Source organism: Botryllus schlosseri, chromosome 9 (assembly GCF_051294905.1).
Source record: "Botryllus schlosseri isolate E-star chromosome 9, Bs_hap1, whole genome shotgun sequence".
Taxonomy (NCBI): domain Eukaryota; kingdom Metazoa; phylum Chordata; class Ascidiacea; order Stolidobranchia; family Styelidae; genus Botryllus; species Botryllus schlosseri.
In genome coordinates, this window is record NC_137244.1 from 18,779,383 (window position 1) to 18,798,372 (window position 18,990).

The 18,990-nt window shown below is 43.0% G+C and overlaps 1 protein-coding gene and 2 non-coding genes across 3 annotated transcripts; all 3 read right to left on the reverse strand.

The window, feature by feature from the left end:
- Positions 1-9,571: 9,571 nt before the first annotated feature.
- On the reverse strand, positions 9,572-10,671 carry LOC145446090 (DNA-binding protein inhibitor ID-4-like). Its single transcript, XM_080324279.1, has 2 exons — positions 10,069-10,671; positions 9,572-9,831 (listed from the first exon to the last, which is right to left on the reverse strand). The coding sequence occupies exon 1, from the start codon at positions 10,569-10,571 to the stop codon at positions 10,128-10,130; it is 444 nt and encodes a 147-aa protein (XP_080180405.1). The 5' UTR covers positions 10,572-10,671; the 3' UTR covers positions 9,572-9,831; positions 10,069-10,127.
- Positions 10,672-18,252: 7,581 nt separating this feature from the next.
- Trnaa-cgc (transfer RNA alanine (anticodon CGC)) lies at positions 18,253-18,324 on the reverse strand. The gene has a single exon. It is a non-coding gene; the product is annotated as a tRNA-Ala (tRNA).
- Positions 18,325-18,326: 2 nt separating this feature from the next.
- Positions 18,327-18,408, reverse strand: Trnas-gcu (transfer RNA serine (anticodon GCU)). The gene has a single exon. It is a non-coding gene; the product is annotated as a tRNA-Ser (tRNA).
- Positions 18,409-18,990: the final 582 nt, after the last annotated feature.

Consider the following 18,990-nt stretch of genomic DNA (forward strand, 5'->3'; position numbering starts at 1 on the left):
AACCGACACATGCCACTTCATTTTCATGGCTTGCCCTTGTTATGTTATCTTCTCTTATACTTATACTTCAGCGTGCCTCTTATTTATATGTTGTCAAGGCCAAGGTGGGTGTTTGATTGAAAGAATACTCCAAGCCGCTTAGAATCCTTCCCATCTTTTAATTTTATCGCTATTGCGTTATGGATTAATGTAATTATAAAAATGCTGAACGAAGGTGCATTCCAACATATGGGTTTTCTTGGTATGTGCGGAGAAACTGAAACCGCACGGTGACGCTGAGGCATCGTTTACGAATTAGGAATCGACCGATCGAAAGAAAGAAGTCGAGAGTCGAGTGCCATCGTGACGACCGCTGCGCACTTCGCGATCGACCGATCGTGTAAACCCGCTGTAATTGCTCAGCTGCGCGTCTTGACAAATTTTCTCTTCAAAGGCGTTACTAATTACTTTCATCCGATAGCCAATGGCACAGGCCGACAGCTGGCCATACTACTTTCACTTGACTTCACTCCGGTAACAGCTAACGGGACTTGTTGGCAAGAGATTTTGCAGCTTTAACTGGATTTCAAGGAGAGCGGGGATTGTCCGTTCCGTGCGCCAGAAGGAATTATTTGCATATCTGTTGCTGAGAAGAAACGGTAGCCGCGCGCACATGAAACGGTAGCGACATGCATTGGATATTGAAGCCGTGTAATTGTATAGAGCAGTGTTGACTGGTATCACTGCTGAACCGAGAAATCTCCTATCAAATTGTTTTATATTAACGACTATATCTTTCGTTGTACCGGATCACGAAGCTACATCAATTTGCATTGCCTACATTACAGACATGGGGCGATTACTGCACTGCATCACTGTAATCGAGTGCGATTATGATTACTTCTGAAACGCGTGATTACGATTACGCTACGATGATATCACAATGTCGAAGTAAACGATTATAAGTACACGGAGAAGTAATCTCGATTATTCTTGTTTACAATTATTTTGCACATTATAACTTAAGCCTTGAACACAATATAATGGCTGAGATGGTACTGCATCATGAGAGAATATATTTATGAAAGTCGTGACGTCATTTGCTTGGTATGTTATAATATATCCATTGCGCAACTTTATCGCTGACGATTTGTCACCCCAACAATTCCCATTTTACCTATGTCCCATACTTGCATGATATAACCGGATGACTGACGGCAGATTCAAATTGTGAGTGAAAAATGGTAAAATCACAATCGGTGTCCGTTCAAGTATAGGAAAATAAGACAAAAGCGCATCGAATAATGCTGTTCGCGACGTGCATGATTCAGAAAAGAAAATTGAACTAAGCACAGTGGTGCTTGTCATTCTCCTTCAACGAGCTAACGGTACCTGTTGATGACTAGAACTGCGGCACGGCGAGTGTTTTCTCACTCACACGAGCACATTAATATATTTACCGACTTCGCGACCTCCACAGAATCTTCGTTACGACGCAATTGATGGCTAATGCTTGTATTGTAATTATCAAGGAGCAGTGAGGTTGAAGAACGCTACGTTTCTACTGAAAATAATTTGCTAACAAACAGCGCACTTCTCCTTGATCGGTTCATGTCATACAGTCGGTGAAAAACTAAATCGTTGAGTAATCGTCCTCATATAAATCCATCGGTTGGATATTCCAAACAATCGATTGCGATTACGATTTTAATATTATTTTTTTCAAATGTAATGGAATATGATACGATTAGCACGTTTCGAAGTGACGGGGGTTGATTTGGGCTCCTCCTGTTACAAAAAAAAGCCCAGAGAAAGACCCGACGAAGGATGTAACGAGGAAGAAAATAAAAAGAGCGTGGAAGCCCCGACTAGAAAGTAAGCCGTAAAAATCAAGATCGGAACAGTAAGCATAGTGGATTTTAGATTGTGAGAACGTACCTGGTAGTTTCGAAATCCTCCTGATTATTACAACAACGTATTGTGCTTTGTCTGTCACAATGGACATTGCGCGTCAGACGCGGATGAAATTTATAGAACCGCCGGCTGATTATTATAATTATGAATGAAAATGATGTAACAATCGTAATCGATCCCGATTACAAATCACGATTACCCCATGTCTGCATACGTGTAGGTTGGAATATAGGGTAGGCATAGAAAGGGCTTACAGTATGAAGGCCCGTGGACGGATGAGTATAACAGCTTGCGATACGTTAACTATAGTGGGTTGAATTTTGGATAGTGTTGGGTCAGGTTAAGTTTATGGAGTTAGGTGAAGCTTACGGTTTGGCTTAGACTCTTAGAGTTTACCTAAGGTTTAATTTCGGGGTTAGGAGTAGTTATGGGGTTATAGAGTCACATGCTCAAGTATCGCATGTCAAAGTGCCGCATTCTCAACTGTCGTTATTCATGCTCCTATGTCGGTCAACTCAGTATGACATGCTATTCTCTCGAACGCGTGGAAAAAACAGGCCCAATAATAGCGTAGAGGCGAGTCCTAAAAATGACCATTGACCAATGACCATACTCTGCTGTCGTTGTTGCTTGTGGTATTCATGGTTTTGTTGACTACTATGGGCATTTACACCAGGGCAATTTTCTTCTTTTTTATTCCGTAGCTGCCGACTTGTAGCACGTCCCACTTTTAGGCTATTATAAGACTCCGGGTACAGGTACAGGTACACGGATGAGAGGGCGAGGAGAAGCCTAGATAAACCCCCAACACTTAGGTAGAAATTCTGGAGTCGAACTCGGTCGGACCCAAACCAGCAACCTATTGTTGTTGCATCTGTTGATTATACCACTACGCTATCTCGCCAATGTGATCATTCTCTTTAAAAAGAGGGCGAATATTAAGCCCGAACTCGCATACCCGGCTTTGAATCTAATAGCACAAGTATCCAAATTTGCCCGGCCTTTATTGTGACCCGCAAATGAAATTAGAGGATGTGACATAATCGTCGTCACGCGTGAATCACAAAGTCCCGCGGCAGAAAGTTGCAAGCGCGCGCTGGGAAGGAAAGCAGGCCAAACTCCAACTCATTCGCACCCGGTATTCGGTCGCCTCCCTGTGGGATATCGCCAGCAACTGCACTGCCAGTCTGCGCCTTTCCTTCTCACGGCGTACGTGTGAACGCAGCTACGCGCGGCAAAATAGTTGGATTTCACCTGTCGCCCGGTACTTTCTCGCCGTAGACAGCGCGGGTCCCCAAGGAGGCGTGTCGTAATTGGCGCCGTGAGATCATAGGCGCGGCGCTAATTCTGTTCGGTTACACGTGTGACTTGGTGGTGGTGATAAAGAGACCCTTGGGGATTTCCGTGACGAATGCGATGTGTTAATTTCAGTCGCTCATGTCGGAGATAAGCATGGATATGGATTTGTCTTCGAACAGGGCGGCTTCAACGATTTATGCCTTATTTGGATCCGATTATAATCAGTTCTATTATTTTTATCTGCTCAAGACACACAGTGTACATTACACGATGCAAATTATTCGATACACTGGAATGCAAAGAAACAAACAGATAGGAGGATGTCGAAACGATCAAGTGCCGGTTTCTCAATCTATATAACATTCAACTCGGTCCAATGCCTCATGTAACAGTGTTCGATCTTGATGTTTTGGTAGCCTTTATCATCTGCTTGGTTTAATCCTTAGCTTTTCAGCCGTACTTTACCGGGTCTTGTTCCGGGCTTGCCCCGTAACCACAGCGACTGAGGGGAGGAAGATCCCAGAGAAACCTAGACCTGGGCCTACGATGACGTGGTCGGGGCCCCGCTCCGACACTTCGAAACGTGGTATATAGCGACAAGACTCCAACCTGGTCTGGATCGTCGCTGGCGGTGGAACTGGACTTGGATTTAGACATGAGTATTTCCTTGTAAATCCGAGCAAGCTATGATAGTGTAATGGTAGAGTGTCCGGATTCTTGATCGCTAGGTCGTGGGTTGAATCTCCAGCCGGCGCGTACCAAGACTTGAACGTAAAGCTTTATCTGCAGCATTCCCGTCAGGCGCCGCTCAGCATAGCAATATGCATTAGAGAGGCTGACAACATCTTTAGTGGTGGGCCGAATATGGGAAAATGAAGTACTTGACCGGCCGGATTACTGAATCGATATTTATCCACCGGGAACAAATCGTATTGAATGTAAACTACAAGTTTAACACATAGAGACCAAAAACAGTGTTCAATGAATTTGTTAACGTAATGTACTTCAGTAGCTGTTGAAGTCAATGAGATAGCTGTGTTAGATCGAAGTTGCAAACAAGTTGTTTTAACTCCGGATTCATGTCGGATGTAGAAACCCTTAATAAAGACTGCACGTGAACTTCACTTAGATCGGAGCGCAGCTTTGTCTTGTTAATGTTCAAGGTCGAAAATAATTGCCCGCAAATGTATCTAAACGCGGGCCACACGTTGTCATGTAAGACCGGAAACTGTCTCTGCGGCTCGCGAGCCGTATGTTGCCCGCCCGGTATTAGAGCATGGAGTTCCGGGCTTCGGTTAACTTTGTCATATTCTAGCTTGGGATCATGTGGGGTTCGATTGAAATTGTCTCAAAAATAGCAAACTGCTCTGGCGACATGTTGAGACAATTGCCGACCAGAAAAGCTATATACTGTGACATCCATGAATCGGTTATAAACAAATTTATTAACCCTGCCACCCCAAATGCTATACTCGTTTGGAACCTCTTGGATTTATCCCCAGCTCGATGAGGGATAAAGATAATGGTATATGAGAAAATGGTGCAATCAGGATGGAAATATTTACCTGTTTCGATAGTCCAAATCGTCAAAATCTCCCTAAACACAAACTGGACAGTTTCTGAAATTCGCCTTTCTCAAGCATCATCGTCATCACTTCTCTTCTGGATTCTGGAGAACAATCTTAAGTATTGTAAGTGTAGATGGTGAATAGTTTGAAAAATTCTAATTGATATAGCTACTCTCTAAAGCATGCAGTCGATAAACTATATAAATGGAGAGACTCACATTTCGATTAAAACCACAGGCGGTAAGTTGACCATAATTACGTAAGTCAACTAAGTTGACTAAGTTGTCTTAACTTCACGACCGCCACACAAGAGCATATAATGCTACTATAAGAGCACCTGCACGATTATAAAACTATCATATGTAAAGATTCGATGCTTGAGTTTTTTGAACTGTCAAATATGACCGTTCGAATAATGATACAAGCCCTTTAGTAAACTCATGGCACTTTCGTAAAAGCAGTACTTCCAGTGCCGAAATGACTATGAACCTAAGACCGTTATTTATAGAAATCGGCAAACCAGAAAACCACTGAAAAATATACCGCTCTGGTCCTATAGTTGAGTATGCCAGCAGGATATTGGTGCTACATAAACGCACCACTGCATCACGTATATATGGCGGTGGCAGACGACGACTGTGTATGACATACACTGTATGAGTGTATGTGCAACACTATTTCGCCGACAATCCAACAGTCCTCGAGCATGTCTTGTCCAAATTCAAGTCCAAATACAAGCATATTCTACTGAACGAATATCATTCTGCAGCAACAACAACAACAATAACAACAACAACCGGACCGCGATCTGACATATCTACTTCGCTTACCGGAAGCCAACACATGTCACTTCATTTTCATTGCTTATCCTTTTTGTGTAATCTGCTGTTGCTCTTGATCCAGTGTGCAACTGTGCATGTCTCTTATTTTCATGCCCCAGTTCGACACATTGTCGTAGCCAGGGAAGGCGAAATGTGCCATGCCACCCCATGTTTTTCGTAAATCCTTGTAATTTTTTCGTAAAGTACAATATTTCGCTGCAAATATATTCAAGTTGAAATTTTCTTCACCCTTCGCGCGATTCAGTGCAACTAGACCAGGGTGTCAAACATACGGCCCGCCAGACGGTTTCATCCGACCCGCGAGGTCATTCTGAGTAGATTGAAAAAGTTATATCATATTATCCAGCACATTTCCAACAGAAGTTGAGATTTTTAGTAACAACTACTTTGACGTTAATTATTATAATCCCTCAAGACAGTAAATGTCGATCATGTTCATAGGCTATTAAACCATCTACCAGCAGTGTTGAGTTATCACACAAGTTATTATTATTATTATTATTGACATTTTTACAGTGGTGCTTCTCGCCTTTTCCAGGCTATGTGCACCACGACAGTAATTTTGGTAATGTTCACATTTCTTTGACTTTGGTAATCTTGGGGACGACTTCTTCATTCTTTCTCTCTGTCAATCATCATGCTCTCTCACACCCATGCGTCCCCGTCGTGGTCTTTGCTGCCGACTTGAAGCACGGCTCACTTTCAGTCTGGGCTTTTCAATGCACTGCAACCGCAGTGAGGTCGGCGATGAGGAGCCCAGAGAAACCTCCGACACATAGAAGTTGGTCCGAACCGGGATTCGAACCACTACCATTGGTGTCGTGACGCTGGCGATCAACCAACTGCGCCACTCGCTTCCCCAGTTATCACACAAGTAAACATCAGGATCACGTCGGTGACATTGATACTACATTCTGAGAAGGCAAAAAGTGCACTCTCAGCTCAGATCTTTTGGGAAAAATGGATCGAACAATAGTTATCCACAGAGGCTGAAACGACAATCCGAAATCGTTGTAAGTAAAACACAAGGAGAATATAATTCATATATACTTGATCGCACTGCTGTTTACCTCACTCTGACCCAAAAAGCCCCAGCCCCTACCTCCAGAGAAACTCGATTGGTGAGTCGGTGATATAAAAAATAATTAAAATTTAAAATAAGGGTCCGAGCATAAAAATATTCCAACTTGTATGGTCGTCGGACCAATGTTTTAGTGATATATAACATTATTCAATCGGCTTATCGTCGTATGTGTGCCAATTCCATCGTTCGCGAATAACGGTGTTGCTCGAACAAAGTCAACTTTATCCGTGATATAATGTATAGTGCTATTTTGCATGGCGTTGATGGCATTCCTGTGAAAAGCATAGGTATAGAATTGAACGCAATTTGTAATGATTAACTGATCCGGTCCGCGAACGATCAAAACTTTTGAATCCGGCCCGCGACCCAAGTTGAGTTTAACACCCCTGCACTAGACCCTTGCCTTTAGTACCCATCCCGAAAAATTACATTGCAAAAATACGTATAATTCACAGAAATGAGTGTAACTGTATTCTCAATAATGAGACGGATTTTGGTACCAGCCATCTCAGAGCCTTGGAAATATTTTCGTTCGTCGCGTGGCTACAACATGAATGCACAATGATTTTTCATGACATAGATGTCAGCAATGTTGGTGCGTGTAGTAAGACAAATCTTGTGTTCATCGTTACCTAATCCGGCTCGCTCATATAGGACTATTAAAAAAGGCCACCAACACTCAAGTGGCCCACGCAATGTTTCGAAAAACCGCATGTGGCCCTTTGGCCAAAAAGGTTGGCCACACCTGCTCTATGTGGGTGTCTGGTCGAAAGTCTACTTCTAGCCGTATTGACTCCTTCCTATGCTTTCGTCTTATCGCAATTATGCGGTGTTTTGAAATGATGAAGTTATTAATAAACTGAACGGAACTGAGTGCGTATTGCGGAATATCACTTCTTATTCGTTCCTGTGGTATCTCGCGGAACAGTGAGTCTCGAGCTTGACAGTATCTTGCGGTCGGCCTCTGAAATGTATGCGAAAGTTACGCGCTGGGCATATTTTTTGGTATTGAATGTATTTTATCACGAATAAATTTACGTTTGATTACCAACGCTCTTTAGAAGCGTGAAGCTGACTTACGCAATTCGAAGTGACATAGAATAATAAACTAAGCCCGTGGCGTGTGCGGTTTTACGTGAATATCTCACCTTACGGAGTGGATAAAGTTGAATCTGTGCGGACGAATATTTTAGATTTTGCCCGATCAGGATCATATGGGTGTGCCCAAGACGTCAGAACACCGAAAATCGTCCGAATGCAACGGTTTTAGAACGGAGACAGACAGACTTTATATATTTTATCTCACCGGCAAACGACATGATATAGTGATACATCCAAAATAGGGGGTTAGTTTTAGGGATCATGTTAGCTTGTAATAGGGTTACCTTGTGCTAATTTGAATGACTCGCTGTTATGACAACCGCTATTTTCAATGCCTGGTTATTACGATACGGAGCTGTTTCGTAATGACCAGGCGGTGCCGTCTCTCCTACTCCATTCGTGATAGCAAGCTCATGTTATCCATTTTATCCGCATCACGGACCAGTTTCGGGCTTACCCCCTATTACGTGATCGTGAACAATGGGAAACACATTTCTGAGGACTCAGGGCATATGCTATCGGCCGCGGGTACCCGCTAGGAGGCGCTCCCCAAAACAGCAGTTTTCTCTATGAGATGACTTTAAAACGTGATTTGGGCCGATGCATTCCGCGCAATCATTTATGGACTGCATCTGGCAACCCTTTTAGACTTGGAGATTGTGACGTTACATCATTGTAATCTTATTTCCCCGTCGATTGGAATTCTCCCCTCCCAAGTCTCACGCCTAGCTACAAGCAAAGAATTAATTTGGCTTTAAAAAAGAAGCAAAATAATCAACATCGATGAACCGTAGCTGCTGATGCGGAAACAATGTGACTCAGCTATGGCTGCGTTAAATCGAGTACCTGAGTATGTCGATTCTAATTGTGACGTCTCAACAGAATGAATGTCGTGGAAAGTTTAACTATATGTGCCGTTTATGTGAGCACAGAAAATGTAATGACTGCGACAGCATAGGTGCACACTGCACAGGTATGTCATTTATACAACGTGCGTAGCTTTATGCTACATATTTCCTATGCTGTGATACGACCAATCGATGTTTACAGCCTAACACAGTTAAAAATAGCATACAGAACCTATAACTCTCGTTGATTGTGGTATTCATGATGTTTGTCGACTATACTATGATGATTTACACCAGGCCAATTCCCTTCGATTTTATTCCGTAGCTGTCGACCTGTAGCACGGCCCACTTCGAGGCGGCTTTTATAAGACACCGCTTGTACAGATGAGATGGCGAGGAGGAGCCTAGATAAAACTCGAACACTTAGGTAGGAATTCCGGTCGAACTCGAACCCACATACCATTGCTCTTGCAGCTGTGGATTATACTACTACGCTATCACGCCACCCTCGTTAGTGAATTATCTCTTGGTGGCACTGGCAAGGAACGTATAATTTCAGTACCGGAAAACACACCTTTCACTATACTCGACGTGAATCATCAAAATTAATTATTAATTCAGATTCTAGTATCAGATTCCTTGTGTCCAACCCTAGCCAGAGCAAGCAAATCCAAAATCTGGAAGCGGCGCGAATTTGCACCTCTTCGATAAACCAGTGGTCAAGATCTATAAACAATAAACATAGTCAGACAGCCGTATGTATAGGTATCTCATGGATAAGTGCTAAATGCGTACTGTATAACTTCACAGACAATTCCGCACAGCATAACTCACTATATTCACCCATGGCCTACTAGACCATGATTCACCGGACAATATCACGGCCGATCTTAACGAAAACCAACAACCCAGTACCCCTTTAAATTCGCTCGACAATTCTTTAAAGTATCGAAAATATATTATGAACGTAATTTTCAAGTGAATGTAAGACGACGTTAACAGTAATGATATGAGAGCAATCTCTAATAAAAAATAAATAAATATAAAAGCAAGCGGAATATTGGCACAAATTGATCCACATCTTGTCACAGAATCGGAATGTCGCAGCGTGTCGGTGTAAGGCCTCGTGAACCGCCTCGATAAAATAGGTCCGAACGCATCGATTTTGAATCGATTGCTTTTCAAAACGTCCAGATCTGAAAAAGTGATTAAACAAATTTTGAATCACGTTTACTGAATGAGAAACTATGATAGGAGCAAGAACAACTGAACAAGAATAGTAATTCAAGGTAACGACAGTTGATGTTTTATCCATGCAAAATGCATTTATAAACCTATTTTTATCGGAACTAATTTTGGAACTTCCTAACCGAATTCGAAAGAAGTAGCTTAAATCTTGTGGCATTACTAAAATAGCGCAAAAAACGACTCACCTCATCTAACATTGAGAATGGCTGTATTGCACTCGTTAGTTCAGGGTAGACGCGCCCGGTCAGCAGACCTGCGCCGACATTGGACGACACGATGCCGATGGCACTTTAGCAGTGCTGTTCACGGCAGGCGCAGGCACAACGTTGCTCTGAATCACCACGTTAGGACGGCTGTCAATCATCGGCGTTTTATCCACAAGTTCCGTCACGTCGCTCGGTTTATTTTGCGACGCGCCCGGTCTCGACAGCGCGTTACTCAAATCGTAGATATAGTTTATGGCGTGTTGCATTATCTCCAGTTCCGACACTTTCTCTTTCTGAACGTGCGATATCGTGGGCACCACCGTTCGCAAATTTTCGATCAATTGGCTGACTACGGTTGATTCGTCTTCTTGTCGCCTGGTAATGGCGATGGACTTTCGGTAAATAGTGTGGAGCACTTCTGAACTTTCCTTGGGCCTGCAGGACACTGCGGTGCAAGGTTTGGGAGACTGAGCCTTCACCATTTTCAACAAACGCTGTTCTTCGGTTGGAAATCGCAGACCCGTTTAGTTGTCCTCAGCTCTACGGCAACATATGAATAATCAGTCTTGGTTCGATTCGAGAACTATATAAATAGGCGAAATATTTACGGGGTGAAACTTTTTCTACAACCTTACCCGACTGATCATCGCTAAGATTCCTTTCTCGTTCGACCGCGCCTGTGTCGAAATCTCTCGAAAGTAACCAATTACAACGCAGCAGGTATTGTTAAAGCGGGCGACAGACAGGCGCCTCGGTACAGCTGAGGTAACAATAGAGATATAAACAAGATAAATAGTGATTGGTGTGAGAAAGTGTGTGTTTGGTGTGATGCGGGCTGCGATTTTGTGTGCGCTGAAATCGTTACGCAGGTAGGTATCATATCTGAAGATTCAATCCGACAAAAGACGGCATATCTTCATGCATAATATATTTTATTCTGTAGCCTTACAGCCGGGAGTGCTACCGGTAAACGCAAGGTGGCTTTGCCGGCAACTATTTGCACACCTGATTTTTCGCCGCGCATCGCTTACAATTAACACCGGTTATTTGCGATCACAATACATGGTTATTACAAAGGTCATCAGGACAGGTATGACCGTCTTGGGCCTGCGTAAAAACCCTATAAAGCGGTTTCGCTTTATTCAGGTCTTACCGCTGTTTGCGCAGCTCTGGTTATCGTGAGGTATCCTAGCGTGTAATCGCTAATTTGTTTTTCAGCGGCTGTGCGGACTTCAAGTTTAATCGATCATGGAAATTGTGGCGATAACAATATACTCGGTTGTTGAATGCGTTTCTGCACGAAATTGTATATGAATGAATATACGAATATTGTGACCGCACAGATGTCATCAAATGTCACCATCAGCCGCGTCGCCGTGAGCGCTGATTGAGCTTATGTACAATATAAATATCAACATTCAAAGCTGCTTTTCGTAGTGAATTAAACCTGCGAGTTTCATGAATTCGTATGCTTGAGTCTCTGCTACTAAGGTACAGAATGACGCCTTGAACACGACACTGAATAGTCCGCGAAGGCGCATGATCATCGAATACTGATAAGAACTAGGTTCAATCTAGCTCCCCAGAGATACCACGGTGAGTGCGGCGGAGTAGATTTGTTCGATTGCACTCATTAGATGTATTTAAACTGATAAAATTGTTATAGAGATGGTATCGCGACTTGCGGGTCACAAGGGATATAGATTACGACGGGGCCAGGTGCGGGAATGATGGAGTGTTTGGGGTAAATGTCGGCGATCGCGGGAGTTACTTTCACATAATTTATACAGGATTGCCAAGCCGTAACAAAAAAGGAACTTCGACTAGGCTGTCTTGGTCTGACGGCGTCTGGTGCAAGCCTACCGCGTGATTCAAGCTGGCGGAATCTGATACATACCCTGTCGCCAGATCATTACCGGGTTTGATATAGCACAAATACAGACACCCGCTGAAGGATTTACGCATCGTACAGTAACTCCTCGTGGAAAACAACACCACAGGAACTCCCAAACCTACGTCACAAATCGTTTTTTCGTCACGCGAGAAATACTCATTCACGTCACATTTCTTTTATCGTCGTTTCAGATTTATAATGACCGTAAACAACCCTATAGCCGGGCACCGCATGCTTCGGGTGTATTTCCGCTCGTTCCCGATACCGCCTATGTATTTTCGTAAGATAACCATGCGGCCGCAGGTGCGTGGGCAGATTAAACGATCAGAATATTGAATGACTACCAAAATGAAACACACACCGCGCATAGCTTGTACAGATATACACCACTTTCTACATGTGTTATCGGAGGAGTACATCGGCGCGCGGGTCCAGAGGAAACGCCTTACCGCAAAGTACACACATTTGCGGGACATTATCGATACTAAAACCTGAAACTGCGGTGTTGACCTTAACGCGTCAGCGATTGTAGCGCTCAAAGTCTGAATGATTGCTGGATCCAATCAAAGCCCTTTTCTGGGGATTTGCAATAATTAGTTGGTAATGATTGAAATCGTTACATCACTAGTATCGGTGACTTTTACAATGTTCTTTCATTCGGCTGTGGCATTGTTTCTTGCAGACGGCCTGGCGGCTGGTAGATTTATATTACCGTTAAATGGAGGTTGCCGTCCCGGTTAGACCTAGTATTCATGTCGATAATCCGTACCTTTCAACAATAACTCTGAAATCTTCTCAATGTTTTGGTACCGTAGTTTATCACTAAAGCGGTAATACGGTAATTAGACCCCTTCCTTTGTGCGGCGCGGGCCCGCGACAGGTTCCAGACGAGTCGGCGCCCTCACGGTAAACTTTGTGCGGCGCCAGCGCACCTGAGAACGGGACAATTCATTGTTGTATCAAACATTCGCGCAAAAGAAGTTATTGTACCGAGAGAAAATAAAGGTACTAAAACTATGTGTATATCCCGCGATCGGTGACAGGTAAGTTCAGCGACGAATCGACATTCGTCAGAAGGTCAAATATTGCCCGTGATTTGAGCAATTTATGATCATAACATTGAGACATAGATAAACCAACCTTGTGGGTAAAACCTCAATGCCCACTTCTAGGCTTTTTATAAGACACCGCTTACGCGGGTGACACTATAGTGTGGTATGTGCTGGATTCGTGTGTCCACTAGCCATATGGTAACCATGCCTTCAATCACAAGGTTCTTTTCACTCACGTGAATGTGCGGTTACTTCTCATCCAAGGTTATCACTAATTAAAATCGTTGCTGACCGGGATAATCGCGAGTATCTGCGATGTTCGCGTACAAATATTAGTTAGGTCATTCGCGCACCGCTCAGTGGTATACCGACGCTTATCTGGCCGCGCGATTGCAAATTAGCAAAAATATTCGGTTGATCGGCGTGGGAATGAAGCTGCCAGGGCCATAGTGACGCTGCGCATGCGTTGTGCGTCTGGATGATGCTAGGAATGTCAAGTAAGGATAAGGTCACCCGACGACTAATGACATCTTTGTTGTTATATCCTACACCCTCGCTACGGGGTTGCATGGGAACGAAATTATGACATGAATTTGTGGCGCTATCGCGAATAAGGTATGCTAATTAGCGGCGGCAGTAAATTATGTCTGAGGACACCGAGCGTGCTGCGGTCAGTAAGTACTTATTTTTACTTCGAGTATACTCGAAGACGGCCTCTACTTGTGTATCCGCACCGGGGTTTTGGTGTACGGTACACCACCTTCGCCGCTATATCAAAATACTACAAGGCTACAGCACATCCTTTATAAATGCAATAGTTGTCAATCGTGAAAATTACATTTAGGAGCGGATTTTGGTCACTCTGGTGAGTGACATTTTCATAACCACAAAAATGAGGCTCTATGGTCGCTCTTTGCAATACCCGGAGCGAAGCTGTTCTATATTCGTGAAGATTGGTAATTCTGGCACTCGTCACCAACTATTGAACATAATGCCGGCCCATTCCTATTCCTACACTGGCAGAATCTTTCAGCTCCACTTCTAATCCATCTGGAATAACATAGGTGATCATCCTGCCCACATCTCTACTCGCACTGAATTGTAAACATACATGCATATTGTACGTATCGCAGCGTAATCATCAAGTAGAAGTGACGCGTGAGTACGTAACGAACTGCACCACAAAGTTACCATTGAAATGTGGGGGTATGACGTATTATACATAAGGAATAACACACGATAAACATACCTATGCTCAAGTAATATGTCAGTACCATTGCCTGTCTTAAGACTTCGCGTCGTGAGCGTATATACAATTCTGTGGCAAAATATCTCGCAACGTAAACGAAAGGAGTTGATTGAAATCTTTAGTTTAGTAAGGAGGAATCGATGTATTCAATTATTCATATATATTGATGTACTGGTGGAATAGGATTTGCGTCATTTAAATATGCAATTCCAGGATTGCCGGGCGATATTCCACACGATTTACAGTTCCGAAAACTCGTTTTCCAGAACTACTCCCAACTTACGAGCATGCATGCATGTACAGGACATAAGGAATTTTAGCGACGTGTTTCCGTGATGTAGGCAAATATTTGATCACGTGCGCGAATCGTTGTGCACCTTGTTTCCCGTAACGTAACATTGCGTATTAAATCGACTGGTAGCGGGCAATCACCGGTGAAGTGTGTTTCAACTTTTAAATCACGGTGACGTAGACGGCCGCGGATTTACGCTGGACATAAACATACACCGACGATGCAATTTAGTTTACTGCAGCGTTTTGAACATATAACCACAGCAGCGCGTAACGGCATTGTAAATTACCATAAGCACTAAGTTCGTGATGAAACATCTTTAAATCGAATCAATATTTCCCGTCTTTACATCATTTCTTGGTCTGTAGTGGGTTTACCATCTCGCCATACTGGTGAATATAAAATGAACCTTACTCCCAATAATAAATTCCAATAAGATATCACGTTTTGTTCCGAGCATTCTAATATCAAACGGGGATGATCCACAAAAATTTTTGATAAATCAAATCGTTGGTATTTCTGGATTACGGTTATTCTTTTTTGGTTATGATATTGAAGACCGACACGTAGCTAATCGACGGCCTCGCGGATGTCCTGAACTTATCGCGCGACGCATCGAAACAAATATCAACTTTCGCCCGCCAGGCCGGCGCCGGAACACCTGTGCGAAGTCGGGCTGTAATATGCCCATATCGCAAGCTAGCACTTACTCAAATTTGTGCGGTAAAGCTCATCAATTTAGATATTTCTTCCTGAGATGTCTGTCTTCTTAAATCTGAATGCGGTGTGGTATATCATGCTTTTCCACGCGGATGAAAGTGGGCTTACGGTGAATAGCACCGCCAACAAGCAAAGATATTTATGTTGAGGTCATATTTTTCAACAATGCCGCTGCGCCACTAATATCCATCTGAGGTAGTGGAAACAAATGATGTCAAAAGGCACAAGTATATAGATGTATGCGTGTAGATGTAATCATATTTAGCGAAGATATGTCGGGAGTATATTACTACACTCTAAAACGCAATTTTGTCAAGTCTTTTGTTTGGCGTGACGCGATGAGAACGTAAGTATTCATTTGTACTAGCTTTTATGCCGCCCTGCTACCGCACCATGTCCAATGCGCTCGGTCATCCTAAATACGATGGTACGATAAAGGTACGAATTACGATAAATCTTATTGCACCATGCCAATTACATAGATCAACAAGTCCATCTATCAGGGCCCGTGAAGCATCTCGACCTGGACGCTTGGGGAAGCAATGCGCATTTGATGCCTCGCGCAATATTGATGCGCTACTTCCGCGTGTATTTGCCCGAGAATAACAGGCTGTGGCATTGATGAAATTGCGAAAGAGTCAAAGAGTCATTCTATCAATGCGGCCAAAGACAGCACACACGCGAATGATTCTGGATTTCTATATTATAACATAGGTTGCCGTATGTTAGACAATTGTGTGTTTAAAAAAAATTCTCCGTATACTTTCCAAGTATTTGGTCAGCAATATAGGAGTACTACATCCTAAAATATGCGCTTCAAGTTTTTTGACCAATTGCTGTTGAAATTCGAACATTGACCCCCGCAAATCTTTTTGCCAACCTAAGCATGCCCATTGCCCAGTACCTATCTTTCGACTGCGTGTAATAGATATTATATCTGGCTAAGGATGTAATGTAGATTATATTGTTGTACTATACATTATGCTACGTAAGAAAGATTTTCAGACAGTGTCCTGTCCATGAAAGAACACGGCAGTGTGCAATGTGTGTGAAACATGTGTCACAGACAAGTCGCCAAAAGCAAATGGGACTGTTACGCATTGCGTGAATAATTCCGGAATGCGTAACACATAAAAGTATTTCGGGCATTTGATTTAAAATATCATGAACTGCGCCCTTCGCCGCAAATAATAAAGGCACTTACGATTCAAGTTTCTTGCGAGCTATAAGGCCACAGTGTATGTGGGCCATCCAGATTTCGGCTGCAACACGTGAGATCTCGCCTATACGTCTCGATATCTTCCATGTAATCGAGCACCACCGTGACCAATTCGTCGGATGCATGATGCGATTAATATCGTAACGCAGAGGATATCAGGCTTTCGCGATATTAGACTTCCAAATAACTAATGGTAATAATGCCTATCCAATAAGGCAAAGCTTACTAAGAGCATTTGGATTTATGACGCAATGGGAACTGCTTACTGCTGCTAACATGATGTCCATTACTTGAAGTATATCAGTTAATGGTGTATATTGAAATAAGACCGACAGTGATTAATTCGTGTGCAGTGCACCCAAACTATAACGACACTGCATGTGATGGGAAGTACGGTGAAATTGTCATGGATACGCAACCCTGGAAAAATGAACATTGCGGATTAGATGTGGGGACTATATAAAATCACGACAGTGCCGAGCGCATTACACATTACAATGTATAACTATAAAGCGGCTACTATAGACTCTTTCCATGAATTGCAGTATCCAAAGTTCCGAAACAGATTCACGGCCTTCTCAGATCGCCCAAATTGGTTTTTCTCCTGTCATAACTGATATAGATACTGCGAATTGTCATCGGTAAACAGTAAACACACTTTGGTCCGTAGTTTCGTGTACGTGGTCTTTGCGTTTGAAAAGACCTTGTTTGTCGCACCTGTTCCCGGGAGGAGAGGTTAGGACTAGCCCGAAAAACAACCACCATAAAAGTCACAGGAAACTCGTAAAACGCTTCGTGATGACGAGGATTACTGGAAGTTGAGTTGTTCGAAATTCAATGGTAAACTGCAAACTTTATTGTAATCTGACAGACTGAAAAAAGATCAACAATCATATACGGTACACCTAATCTGTGGTAGAATTCCTGGAGTATATGCACCTCGGTCGTGTCAAAAGAATGTTCATTTGTTCAATTGCCAACCTACATCACCTTGTAAGGGCTGTGAGAAAGGGACCTTTACACGATGGCCAGATGTCTAAATTAACTTCAACTGATTTTATATCAGCTTTTATGATCGCGATTACCATCGGTATCAAGTATACTTTTATCATTCCGTAAATATAGTTGACTAGAATTTACCGCGAATTGGTTTGATGAATTGCTTGAATTTGATGAAAATACCCTAACCGCATCCCTAATAATAACATGATCAATCAGTCTGTGGTCATAATCAGACCGTACGGCATGATAATTGTCATAGCAATACGTTATGATAGTAACTAACTGCCGTTACTAATGACTGATATATGCTTCTTGGTAAGCAGGTGCAGACAAATAGCAATCTAAATTTCGAAACATCTCTACTAAGAAAACAGGACCTCGGTAATTTGTGTTGCTAGAGCGACCTGTCGATATAATATTATGAGTGATCAAAACGCAGTCTTTGCGATGACTTGTTCTACTCCATGTGTGATACCATTTCTGGATAGGTGTATATGGGGCGGGCAGATGTTTTTGAGGCCTCCTAAAGAAAAGGATTGACAAATTTTACGAAAAGCCGAACCAATCTGTTGCTGCAGTAACTATCTCAAATTCTGTTCAATGTCCATTAGTTCTCATTATGAGCACTCACGCACTCCGCATATCTCAAAAACTAAAATTGTGTGATACGAAAGATACAAGACATCCAGTACAATATTATTCGAAGCAGCCCAAAAATTTGGAAATAGAAAAATTTGGAGACGCCGGGGATTGAACCCGGGACCTCACACATGCGAAGCGTGCGCTCTACCACTGAGCTACGTCCCCCGCGACGAGGATGGGATTCGAACCCACGCGTGCAGAGCACAATGGATTAGCAGTCCATCGCCTTAACCACTCGGCCACCTCGTCGACGGAGACGGGAAGCAATTTGTCACAATAAATTTCCATCATCAGAGTACTTCTTTCGGTCACGCCCGTTGTTCTCTCGTTTTGGTGTCGTATCTCTACTTGGCGTATTACAACGCTTCACACCACACACCAAGTATGTGACTATATTGGCTTGCGGGATGTACAGCATATTTATATCTTGTTCACAGCGAATATCTTTAGTAACATGCTTTCTTGCATATTCAAAGAGCGGCTGGAATTCGGTTGACAATCATGAATGCGATCGCAGACCGTTGACATCTTATTCATCGAAATTTTCTCTCGAATCCAGGTGTGCCAAAAGATACAACAGACATTCTGGCGTCATCATATCACCTGTGTTATCAAACTGTCGACGCTTCAGGTGTTCGATGGCATTCCGTTATTGCTTCGCGACCCTAAGCCAACCCTTTGTTTGTGCTAAAGACATTTCTGCAAGGCTGATTACCCGAACAGCTGAGACTGCCCGTCATACGACACTGTGCTTCCAAGTTTTATACATGGAATGGGCAATGATATCTTGACGCTAAATTCTAGACTATATTCAATTACCGGATATGCTGT

Excerpts from the sequence above, each read along its gene's own strand:
- LOC145446090 (XM_080324279.1), bottom strand. The coding sequence starts at position 10,571 with ATGGTGAAGGCTCAGTCTCCCAAACCTTGCACCGCAGTGTCCTGCAGG.